At 39.2% G+C, this 12,833-nt stretch overlaps 2 protein-coding genes and 1 long non-coding RNA gene across 4 annotated transcripts in view; 1 reads left to right on the top strand and 2 right to left on the bottom strand.

Moving 5' to 3' along the window:
- Nucleotides 1-12,833, bottom strand: part of LOC146697518 (uncharacterized) — a 70,894-nt gene that overhangs the window by 6,064 nt on the left and 51,997 nt on the right. The gene's annotated exons all lie outside the window — the stretch shown is intronic.
- The window catches only part of znf608 (zinc finger protein 608), a 70,852-nt gene that overhangs the window by 7,465 nt on the left and 50,554 nt on the right, over nucleotides 1-12,833 (top strand). The gene's annotated exons all lie outside the window — the stretch shown is intronic.
- Nucleotides 2,813-3,718, bottom strand: LOC146697521 (uncharacterized). The gene is made up of 3 exons (XM_085474213.1): nucleotides 3,337-3,718; nucleotides 3,133-3,250; nucleotides 2,813-3,001 (listed from the first exon to the last, which is right to left on the bottom strand). The coding sequence occupies exons 1-3, from the start codon at nucleotides 3,436-3,438 to the stop codon at nucleotides 2,841-2,843; spliced, it is 381 nt and encodes a 126-aa protein (XP_085330339.1). The 5' UTR covers nucleotides 3,439-3,718; the 3' UTR covers nucleotides 2,813-2,840.

Raw genomic sequence — 12,833 nt, 5'->3', positions numbered from 1 at the left:
CAAATAAAACTATTGTGCCGTGTTTCACTGGCTGAAAGCTTTCATGATGACAATGAATGTATTACATTTTCAGCTATGGCATACATTTTATTAAATAGGTTGCATTAAGGCTGTAAAATCATAACCATGATTATTCTGGTCAGTAATCGTAATCTTGATTTTTCTCACTAAACATCATGCATTTATTAAATATGAAACCTTTTTCTATAATTTCAGCTTAAACTGTATTATACTGTAAGGATTCCTGAGCTTTTTGGGAGAGGTGAAAGCAAACGACTCTAAAGGAAAAGGTCTTGTTAGTAGGGCTGGGCAGTCTGCCCGTAGGCCAATCATTCTTTTGTTGGCGGGGAGGACGTTAAGTTCTACTATCCACCTTGTAAAACACACAGTGTGCTCAGTAACACATAGTTTAGTTTTTATTCTCACTTCTAGCATGAAGAGATGTTGATGCAGTGACGTACAACGATGAATGATTCAACCGACCTTAACTGGTAAACCGTACCACGTGATAATATTTGCTGGCTCTAAACTTCTACTAACACATTCATCACGTCCACATACAGCAAGTTTGACCATCATCGATCATCATCCACAACCCTTTCTTTCTTTTTTATTTATTTATATTTATACATATATCAAACACAGGAAATGGAAAATAAACATAAAAGAATTCCAGCAAAATTATCTGTAAAACAAAAACAAAAGGTGTTTGAAAAGGAGCAGGAAGAAGCAGCGGCTTATCCAGACCTGCCCCAAAGTTTGCCAACAATTTCTTAATCCAATTGGTAACTATATATGTGTACATATATACACACACACACACACATCTGTGTACCTGTGTAGACAAATGCTCTCTCATATCAACAACATAACAATATTCTCATTCTGTACAATAGAACAGCTGTATAGCTATATGCCCATCAAATATGTATTGCTTATATTTATTCTTATATTGTGCAATATTTTTACCTTTTTTAAAATTTCTTTGTTTAGCCACATTCCACAAACTGATATGTATGTGCTGTGAACACATGACTGATTTATATTGCATTTTCCTCTCAGGTCATATGTGAGAGGAAAATGGTTTATTCTTAAATAAATGAAGCATATTATTTATTGCTTTTCCTGATACCAAACATTATGCATTATCCTTCTTGCTCTTTTTTTGCATTGTGCATAGAGAGAACTCTTGTGTTACCCCAGACCACTGCTATTCTTATTATCCTTATTATTATCCTCCTTATTAGCTTTTTAAAAAAAACAATACTAGTTAATTAAAAAAATGATTTGTTTGATTTGTTGTTGTCTCTTCCACAATCCTTTGTGAATTAGCTTGACAGGAGGTTAATGGTTTGTTTTTTCATTTAATGCAAAACACTGAAGTTGTGCCAGGTTGTGTCACACAGATACTCAAAAACACTGAAATACTGGACGCTGAGATTTAATGATTTAGTTTTGAGACTAACAGAGTTGTCATTTGGAGGGCTGGTGATGGAATAAGTTACAAGGTGGCCAGACAGCTGAATGCAGTGTCTGTTAGGTGGGACTGAGGTTTTCTATATATTTTAATTTATCATTTGTATGTGCTTTTCCTTTAGTGGTATTTTTCTTCTAATCGAGTTAGAGTAAGTTGCTAAAAACTACTTGGTTAAGTTTAGGAAAATTGCCTACATGTTAAAAAAGTGTCAAGGGAGGAGTGAGGACCCAAAGACTGGATGAGCAAATAATTGTGAGCGATGAAATATCAAACTCAAAACGAAAAAATTAAATACAAAAATTCATAAGAAGAAAACAAAGAACACAAAACACAAACTGGCAACCAACACAATGAAATGCAGCATTATAGAGCATGAATTATGGGAAGACAAAGACACAACATCATAGATGAGACAGAAGGCACACAGAGTGAATCACAACAGTAGTTGCCTCAATGCACTTTATATTGTAAGGTACAGACCTACAATAATAGAACCAGAATGACAGTGAAACTCTAAAACACAACAAAACCTTGAGACTATGATAATATCACACTCACTTGGCACTTACAGTGTCTTGCAAAAGTATTCGGCCCCCTTGAACTTTCCCACATGTTGTCACATTACAGCCACAAACATGAATCAATTTTATTGGAATTCCACGTGAAAGACCAATACAAAGTGGTGCACACGTGAGAAGTGGAACGAAAATCATACATGATTCCAAACATTTTTTACAAATAAATAACTGCAAAGTGGGGTGTGCGTAATTATTCAGCCCCTTTGGTCTGAGTGCAGTCAGTTGCCCATAGACATTGCCTGATGAGTGCTAATGACTAGATAGAGTGCACCTGTGTGTAATCTAATGTCAGTACAAATACAGCTGCTCTGTGACGGCCTCAGAGGTTGTCTAAGAGAGTATTGGGAGCAACAACACCATGAAGTCCAAAGAACTAGTGATGGGCAGATGAAGCCCCATGAAGCACTGAAGCTTTTCATCCAATTGGTTCACCCCAACGCGAAGCTTCATGAAGCTTCATTTGCTCTAGCAGGACACCTACTGGACGTAAAAATAATAGCTGGCATGAATTTGAAGAGTGTGGCATTTTGCACACAGCCTGTAAATGTCAACAACAAAAGGAGTGTGTAAAACATGTATATTGTAGTGATGGCAGTATACTGTGTATATTTATAGTGGCAGTATGGGAAATGATTATTTGGAAATGCTTGAAATGGAAATGATCATTTACTGTGAGGTGAGGTGTGGTTGGGGTGTGGACAGTGGTTGTGCTTTTGTAACGTTGAGGTATGGACAGCTACACACTGAGCCTCAGTCCTGCCTGTTCACATTTTATTCTGTAAAAACTAAATTTTCACTGCTTTTATGACCTTTTTAGTGGGGAGAACATAGCTAGGATTTAATGATTTAACAAATCTTTTGAATCCTTTGTCCTCCACAATGCTAAATGGCTGGGAGTCCTCAATCACCATGCTGACCAGGTCTTCATCTATTTGAGATTGTTCTCCTGAGGAAAGACAATAAAGATAAAGCACATATATAAATATCACATACGTAACTTATAACAGTTGTATAATATTGTTATATCATTTAGTAACATTACTGCATGCTATATTATCATGGCATTTGATGGCTCACCTGGTCTTGCTCCACGATCGGTGTCCCCCTTATTCTCATGCAAAGCTCTGTAGTGCCTAAGCATGGATGAGGTGTTGCTGTTATATCCCAGCTCCCTGGCACACAGCAAACACTTCACCTTGTACAAAAGTCAAGACAGCTCAACATAAATTGTATTGCACCATCAGTATCATGAAAATACATCTTCTGTAGAAATTTACATACCTTGTTGGGAGGAATAAGATCAAAATGTTCCCACACAGGGGAGGACATCCTCCTCTTCTTAGCTGGCTCTATTCTCTCCTGACTTTCTCTCCTCACTCTCATAAACCTCCAAACGGTCTCCAAACTCTCACTAACCGCAACTCTCCATCAAACACCCACATTGTGAATGAAGTCTGAGGGGTTTATATCGCTGTCATATCTCGCGGCAAAGTTCGAACCACTTCATGAACCAGTCACGTGGTACAGCCGGGCAGCGAGGCTTCGGACGTCATCATTTTCAGCTCCTCCCATAAATGAAGCAAGCCTCGATACGCGCTTCGCGGAAACGCCCCCTCCATTACTCGACACACGCTCCGAAGCCTCGATACAGAACGTCCCATCACTACAAAGAACACACCAGACAGGTCAGGGATAAAGTTATTGAAAAATTTAAAGCAGGCTTAGGCTACAAAAACATTTCCCAAGCCTTGAACATCCCACGGAGTCAAGCGATCATTCAGAAATGGAAGGAGTATGGCACAACTGTAAACCTACCAAGACATGGCCGTCCACCTAAACTCACAGGCCGAACAAGGAGAGCGCTGATCAGAAATGCAGCCAAGAGGCCCATGGTGACTCTGGACGAGCTGCAGAGATCTACAGCTCAGGTGGGGGAATCTGTCCATAGGACAACTATTAGTCGTGCACTGCACAAAGTTGGCCTTTATGGAAGAGTGGCAAGAAGAAAGCCATTGTTAACAGAACACCATAAGAAGTCCTGTTTGCAGTTTGCCACAAGCCATGTGGGGACACAGCAAACATGTGGAAGAAGGTGCTCTGGTCAGATGAGACCAAAATGGAACTTTTTGGCCAAAATGCAAAACGCTATGTGTGGTGGAAAACTAACACTGCACATCACTCTGAACACACCATCCCCATGTCAAATATGGTGGTGGCAGCATCATGCTCCGGGGGTGCTTCTCTTCAGCAGGGACAGGGAAGCTGGTCAGAGTTGATGGGAAGATGGATGGAGCCAAATACAGGGCAATCTTGGAAGAAAACCTCTTGGAGTCTGCAAAAGACTTGAGACTGGGGCGGAGGTTCACCTTCCAGCAGGACAACGACCCTAAACATAAAGCCAGGGCAACAATGGAATGGTTTAAAACAAAACATATCCATGTGTTAGAATGGCCCAGTCAAAGTCCAGATCTAAGTCCAATCGAGAATCTGTGGCAAGATCACACTTTGTATTGGTCTTTCACGTGGAATTCCAATAAAATTGATTCATGTTTATGGCTGTAATGCTAGTGTTTTATTAGCCCTTTGTCTACCCCGAACTCCTCCCTATGCTGTCTTAGTGACTTTCACTTTAATGTAACATTGTTTCAACATTTTCTCTTCTGAGGATTCCGTTTGAGTGGTTAAACCAAGAGAATAGCCAAAGTAGATTTTAAATCAAATAGATCGCTTACAGAGCTTGGAACATCTTTAACTATCAGCATGGAAAAGATAAAACTGAGCAGCAGCTGTGCAGGTTCACCACCTTACACCTGTAAGGCGCTAATAATGCTAAAAAGGGGGAAAAAAGGTGTTAATGAGGACTGGAAGTGTTACAGTGTGATGCAAAGAGAGAATCTGTCGTTTTTCCACTATTGACAGTTATAGAGCACTAAATAAAAATATTCACTTTTATTGGATAATTAAATTAATTGTCTCAAATATTTATTAGCATTTCTTTACCCTCTGCTGATCACTGACTGGACTTTATGATGGGCCCTGCTTTTTTATTTATCATCACATAAAGGTCACCAGCTCTCAGCAGGATTCAAACTTGCGTCATACAGTATGTGTCCAGTTTTCACCCAAGGTTGATAATCAGCAGAGCTTTGATGTTGTTTATCCTTCCTTTTTCAAAGAATATTGGCTGGAGCCAGCATGGACACATAGTTATCTAACAGCCAGCCAGATGTTTTTCCAAAAGACTGAACATGTTTTCTAAAGGCACGAAATGTCTGATTGTGAAGTCTTGATGTGGATTTCTAAAGGGTGGGAGGACAAACCACCAGGGATCTGACACGTGTTTGCTAAAATGTGCAAAGACTAAAATTTACAGCTGTTAAACTCTGAGTTTTATTCTGGGAATGTTACAAGGAGGAAACATTGATATAAAAAGATCTCTGTGTAAAACAATGTCATTGTTTAGAGCATTACAAACAGAAATCCATCATTTCCCACAGGGTTGGGGTACACATGTAGGTGGGCATTAAAAGACATGAAACCACACCTTTTCCAATGACTTATTAAGTAACACTTGACAATAAATAGAAAAATTATCAGCTGCCGCAGTGAGCTGATGGACTACAGTGATACCATCTTGGACTACAGACTCACAAGAAATAAATGGGCGACCCAGTAAAGTCTTTGTGTGGAAAGGATGGCATTAACGCTGAATTCTGGGTGGGAAAACGCAAAAGACAACATTTTAATTCTTTTAAATATTTGTTGATATTGCCCTGGCTGTGAAAATTAGCTTTGGTTAATTTGTTTAATATGGGCAGTGGTCAGAGTGATCAGGACACCAGTCAAGGCAATTTTTGACTCGCAGGATGGGATTTGTATTTCATTTAATCTACCTGACTCTAGTTTTATGTAGGCATCCCTGCATATAACCAAGAATGTGTGCAGGTACATGCAGCACATACAGAATTTCATGAATGTGTGCAGAACAGCTACACCATCATCATCAGAAAAGAGAGAAAGAGAGAATGGGGGTGTTTGTGTGTGTTGGGTTAATTTTGAATTCGAGCTTAATGCAAATGTGCATTTGCAGAGACAGGGTACTAATTTTTCGCCTCATCTTTTTGTTTAACTGGGTGTGTGTGTTTGGTGGTGAATGACTGCTGTATGTGAGAAGAGGCATAACAAAGAGCAGAGACGAAGCAGACTGACAATAAGTAGAACTACATGCCTAAAGGGAAAAAAAAGGCATGATAGCGGCTTCTGCACAAAAGTAATGAACAAGAATTAAATTTACTGCATTAGTACACATCAAATGGTCTGATTGATAGCGCACCGCTTCAGGGAAACTGCAGAACAACCAAAATTATTGGGGTCAGTTTGGTAATTGCATGCAATCTATTTGTGATAATGCTGCAATTAACTGTGATAAACTGGTGAAAATCCCAAATCAGATGCCATCTGTTGCAAATCTGTAAAACTGTTGTCTTCTACATATAAAAAAGAAATCACATTAAACAGAAATTCACATTAATTTAGATTCAGAGTTCAGCCAGGACGCCACAGATTTAAAACAGAAATTCAGAAATCTCTTTACAAATAATGATGTTGTTGCTGTTGGATGGCAATTTAACCACAAAGTGACACAAATGTTCAGTAATGTTGCTTTTATATAAGAGTATAACCAGAATACATCCATTTGACAACCTGCTGAGTTGAGTCCCCTGCTGCAAAGAGACGTGTTGTGTTGCAGATGAGTTGCGCTTACTGCTGCAGACTGAGACTGTGCAAAATTTCATCATCGCCCATTTGTAGAAAAGACTTTGATATGTTCACCCTGTTGAGAAATATTTATTTTTTCCTTCTTTTGTTGCGTAAAATCCACCTTTAATTTCAGTGCTTCAGCAGAGAGCAGTACTGGCAGGAGAGTTTTACTTTGGTTTTGTGTGTTGGCTTCACGGGGCTGTGATTGACAGGAGACTGTTGACTGAAAACATGGAAATCAGACAGGCAGAAGGCAGAAGTAGACCCCTTGTGAATATGAGGAAAATCTGAAGCTTTAGAAGCTTTTGAAAAAAAGCGAGTGACCTTGGAATTCCTTTTTTTAAAATTTTGCTTTCTTTATTTAAACACATAGCTACATTAGTATGCTTCAGTTCCACTCGCCAGCCTTAAGTTAGGTATATAATACAAAGGAGTTTAGCTGTCTAGTCCTTAAAAATATCAGCTTTTACCCCTAAAACATGGTGACTGTAAAACCCCAAGAAACAAAACCCTCAGAGTCTAAATGAAAATGTTTTGTGTCAAATATTAAAAGCTATTTGAAATTAAAGGTTTGAGGTTTGAATCTGTTAGGCTGGAATAAATCGGTGAGAATAAGAGTGGCAAAACCTGGAAGCATGTTTGAAATGTAACAAACATATAGGCAGAGTCATCAGTGTCTTCAATAACGATAAATTAGCAACAGCAAAGCTGCACTTTCATTAGATGTCATTATTATTATTCAACACCAGGCAAATGAGCATGTCAGCAGAACTAAATGGTTTTTGTTACGCACCCCAATCAGACAATAACGCACAACTCACACTGACACATTAGTACATTAATAACCTCTTTGCTTTCATTCTGTTCATTTAGGCTTCAGTTATGCAGGCCTACAGACCAGTCTGGTAACTACAATTTGCTTGGAAAAATTTATACTACCCAACAGCAAACACTTGCCAACTACTTGCTAAGTGGCAGTGAAATTGTGGGAAACTGTGCCTTTCTAAATGTGTTAATTTCAGGGTAAGGGAAAACATACTTTGAAGATGAATGGTCTCCATTTCCAGTTTGCTCTTTCAAGTTTTGCTACCCCTTAGAGCTTAGTTAGCAAGTGTTTGCAGACAAGTTGGCATGCATGTGAACGACAGGAAGCTGCAACAATCTGCTATCAACCAAAAAAATCGCAAGGGAGTTATTGGTACAGCATCCTCTTAGTGACCAGGTTCACCGGAGAGCTGGCAACCTTTAGCAACCACTCACCAACCAACACAGGATTTTCACTAGCATCCTGTAATTGAGGCATAACTTGTTGAACTTCCTCGTCAACTCCTTTAATTTCTATATTAACTTCTTTCCAACTAACAAGACAAGTTCAGGATCAAAAATAGGTCAGAAAATGGGGAATAATAATAATAAGCCCTGAGGCTTAGTTTTATTGGTTCAGTTTCTTTTCAAAATGTTAAAATTTAGGGCACCTTTAAAATAAATGTTAAAAACGTTTTGTGGAGAAAGTCCTGTATGATTCAAAAAGATAAATTTAAAAGAAAACTTCCAGAACCACATCCAAAAGAATGGGTTCCTGGGATTGATTTACCCTTTAAATGTACATTTTATCCTCTAGATTTATTTATTTATTACACATTTATTAGGCATTTAAAATATGATATTGTGGTCATATATCTGTTATGACTTTACATCCCCCATGACCGGCCAGAAACTGAGCTTTGGACAATGTGATATCATTGTGGTTACAATATGATGACAGAGGCGTCCATAGATCCACAAAGCCAGCACGCTGTTCCCTCATTGTTCACTTGTTCAAGGCAGAGCCAGAGTGGAGAAGCTCCAGCAGTTTGTATTTTGTCTTGTTTATCACAGGCCATGACTTGTACTGCTGCATCTTATGTTCTTGTCTCTAGCAAAAGGTAGTACATCGGTCTGTTAAACAAAGATCAACCCACAAGACTTGAATGCATGACTGCAAATAGATTTATGAGATTTAGGTGCCTTCGGTTCTTCTTTCATACAATTCTGACTTTTTACACAAGGTCTACGAAAAAACGCAATTCCAGGAGTGTAACTTAAAAAAACAAACCAAAGCAAAGAATCACGATTTCACATGATTTTGTTTGCTGTATTGTTTTTATTGAAGCCTTACCTTTGCTTTAAGAACAACAAAACTGTTACTACTGTGCAATCTGTGAGCTCAAACTGTCAATCATTTTGCACAGCCGGGGTGCAGCTCCATTGCTGTCGTTACTGTGGGCATTACTGCAGACAGAAATTTGTGGAGTGATACCACAGCACATGTTTATTTGCTCTCCTTTCCCAACGAGAGAGGGTTGACAAAGATCATTGATCAGCTTGAATAAATATGTAATCAATCAAAGCTAGGTAAGTCTGACTACATGCCAATATTGGCTCAGTTTATTGGGATTTTGATTAATCAGCCTGATGCAGACCGAAGGAAAATGATTTTCTGTTTTACTTGATTGGACAGAAGCTTGAATAGAAGAAAAGGAGAACAAGTGGACGAGCAAACGGCAGTGTGAAGGGTGTTTTTAGAACAGCTCATGTGGAGGCTGGACTGAGAGTCCATTAGCTATCAAAGTATCAGTGCCAACAGAGTGAAAAAGGCTTCATGGTATGACAGTACGCCCACGTGCTCTGCTCTGCAGGCTGGCAGGTTTTCCTTTGCATCCATTCATCAAAGCCTCCAAAGCCACAGGAAACACAGAAATAAAACAGCATCATAATCTCACCTCCCACCGTCTGTCATTACCTGAAAACTCGTCGAAGAATCACCTCACATCCTCTTCTTCTTCGCTTCCTTTCATATTTTATTTAACTGCAGCTCTCCTGAAACATCTTGTAGCGGCTGCACTCAGAGGGATGCTTCAGTCGCTCTTTGACTCAGGCAATGAGTGTCTCATATGTGCTCAAATCCAAATCAGATTAAAGCTGCTTTCATCTGACTCAGACAATATGATGGCAAATCAGGGGATGTGGTTTTTGGAGATGTGGTTTGTGTGCTCTTCCCTTTTTCTAGTCGTACATACTATATAAAGAAAAAGTCTTAAATGAGGCCAGCATATATACTAGGAATTTCCATCAAGAGGTCAGGCTTCAGACTGTTTCAGGCACTTTTTTTCTACTCTTGGCTCTCTATAAAGAGTGAATATCTCAGGCAAACAGCTGCGGCTGTGAGCACAGAAGCCCCACCCATCTGCTGTTCAAATCGTATGTTTACGAGGGGCAGCGAATCACAGCTCTGTGCTATGAAGCAGGATTTAAGGTTAAGCAAGGTAATGTCAACATTATTGGTGTACATCACCACCAAAACAGGGCAGCTAGAATAGGCAAGTAGACTAACTACACTTACTGTCCCATTGGCTGCAGCTAATTTGCTTTTCATCTCTATTATGTGTTTATCTCACATAATATGCACAGCTGAACTTTTCTTTTAGTCAAACAACATCAGTGAATGCTTCAACTGGACGTCTTTAAATTTCCTCCATCGCAATGATGGCAAAAACTGGGGTGCTCGTTTTCGGCTCAAACAGCTTCTCAAAGGATGGCAATTATTACATCGGCTCCATCAAACCCTTTTGCTAAGAACCTTGACATTATTTGTGACCAACATTTGAATTTTGAATCTCACATCTCAAAGCTCATCCAGTCTTGCTTTTTTCATTTAAGAAACTCTGCAAGAATCAAACCTTTGACACTCAGTAATGTGGAATTTGATAACTTTAAGTAACTTTTTAAGTGCCTGTTTTAACTGGTCCAGAATGCAGCAGCTCGGCTGCATAAACAACAAGCCAACACACAACACATCACCCCAATTATCATTTCCCTTCATTTCTTTTTTCTAATTCATTTAAAAATGTTATTAATAACATGGCTCCAGTCTACACAGCAGACCTGCTCAGACTATTTTCCATCAGTTAGCCTTTCTGGTCTGGTCTGATCAGGGTTTTTAACTATTCCTTGCTCTAATTTTTTAAACCAGAGGCAATCACGCTTTTGAGGCTCCTGAACTTCTGAACAGCCTGTCAGGTCAGCTCAATCAGTGGTCTGTATTAAATGACCACTGATTCAGCCAACCAGCCCATTATTTTTGGCTCTTGTTCTCCTAATGTGTGTTTGTATGTTTAGACACATGCACGTTTCTTTAATCTGTGCTTTTATTGAAACTGCGAAGCACTTGCAAAAAATGTTATACAAATAATTTTAGTTAAACAAAACCACAATGTTCCTCTTACTGTAACTAACTCTTAAAAACACAAAATCCTGTAGATGCCAAAGGATATCATAGAAACCACGAGGATTATTCAACAGTTATATTTTTGTCGACTTGTTTATGCTCTACCATTGTGCTCTTTTTTTAATCCAGTGAACCACTATATTTATATCCTGTTACAGAGCTAACAAGATGTGTTTTATTGGTGTCTAAAGCATCTAAAGCACTAGATGTAATCCACAGAGGCCTGTTGATAGTTACATTAATGCAACAAAAGCAGTGTTAGTCTGTAAATTTCAGTCCAACAATAAAATTATAAATTGCACGCATCTGCAAATGCGGCAATTAATCTTCCTACTTGAAAACAGTGTGGTGGCCGTTGGATTTCCTTTAGTTCATATTTGCTTTTGCAATTCAAGGTTGGCAAGCCACATCTGGTTGTCACATGTGGGGTTGCCATGTTATTACAATCTCTTTTTTGAAAGGATAATAGCTCCCATGCACAGGCTGTTTACTGAGTTGGAAGTAATGGTTCACTGGCCAATCATCTTTGCCATCTTTAAGGTTTCACATTTCCCCCGATGGAGTCTCTCATCAGCCGTCACACTAAGAGCGTGTGATGTCTGCTTCACTTCAGATGCTTTATAATTACATCATTATGAAAACGCTGCTTGCAAACACTGCAACTCGGGGAGATTAATTTATGCAGAATTGTGCTAATGTAATTATTGTTAATGGTTGATTGTGCAGCAGCAGTGTTGAAGGAAAGAAAGAGGTTGAGATATTTTGGAGCAGGAGTTATTATAGCGGTGAGTAATGTCCATTGTTTTTCACTCGGTTGGTTTAAATGCCATTAGAGCTTGTCATTCAATAGGAAGGTAAGTGGTTTTTGTGTGCGTGTCTGTGTGTGTGTGTGCTGATGAGGGACTGAAAAAGGAAGAGCTGAGATGAGCAAGGCTGGAGAGAGAAAATGGGAAAAATGGCTACTATTCGTGAAAACACACACAGTCACGCGTGAAGCACAAACGCAAACACACACTCGATAAACCACAGATTGTCTACGCACACACACACGCCTCCTCTTTCAGCAGCCTGACAATAAAGACAGAGATGATTTTTGTCTGCGAGAAAAAAAAACATCAGTGAGGCTGCTCACTGAGGGATTTAATATGAGGGGAGGAGGGAGAGGGGAGGAAGGACACAAAGAAAGCAGAGGAAAAGGAAGAAAAGAAAAAGGGAGGAGAACGAAAATGAGGTAAAGGAAAAAGGAGGATTGATGGATGGGTGGAAAAAGGAAAAGATGGAGGGATAATTGGATTGATTCAAATTCTTTTTGGCATTTTTGAAAAACCGCATTGCTCTGTGGGCGCTTAAAAATGCGATTCAAGATTTAGAGGAAAAAAGAAACATGAAAACCAAAGATGAAAAAATGTCTCTTTGTTTAATTATAGATTTTAGAGTGAGAATTAATGGAAAACTCAGTTGGCTCCCTTGACTCTCACCACCCAGCCTCCCTCTCCTGATTAATTTGGGTAAATCCAGCTCTGCATGCCAGTTAGGACAGCTATTTGTGATTCAACCTCGACACAAAGCTCCAGTGTGTCGGAGGAAACATTAAAGTTGAGTCTGCTTTATTTGAACTGCAGCAGATTTTTCTGCTTGCTTTCTCCTCTTCTCCTCCTCATCCTCTCCCTTTCACCAAAGTGGATTTAAAGGGTGAAATTGACACACGGCTTTTATTGAGATCCCTGAAGTCCCTGAAGCCTCTTTTACA

This window comes from Copadichromis virginalis, linkage group LG12, assembly GCF_057382275.1.
Source record: "Copadichromis virginalis isolate Kocher_CV1m ecotype Utaka linkage group LG12, C_Virginalis_male_GT1.1, whole genome shotgun sequence".
In the NCBI taxonomy this organism is placed as follows: Eukaryota; Metazoa; Chordata; class Actinopteri; order Cichliformes; family Cichlidae; genus Copadichromis; species Copadichromis virginalis.
The sequence above is the reverse complement of the archived record's forward strand: the minus strand, read 5'-3'. Positions and strand labels throughout refer to the sequence as shown.

What these genes read in the sequence shown, in the direction of transcription:
- LOC146697521 (XM_085474213.1), bottom strand. Translation starts at nt 3,438, where the DNA reads ATGAGAGTGAGGAGAGAAAGTCAGGAGAGAATAGAGCCAGCTAAGAAG. An exon ending in ATCTTATTCCTCCCAACAAG is followed by an intron (nt 3,251 to 3,336) that starts GTATGTAAATTT and finishes CTTTTGTACAAG; the next exon opens with GTGAAGTGTTTGCTGTGTGC. An exon ending in CGATCGTGGAGCAAGACCAG is followed by an intron (nt 3,002 to 3,132) that starts GTGAGCCATCAA and finishes GTCTTTCCTCAG; the next exon opens with GAGAACAATCTCAAATAGAT.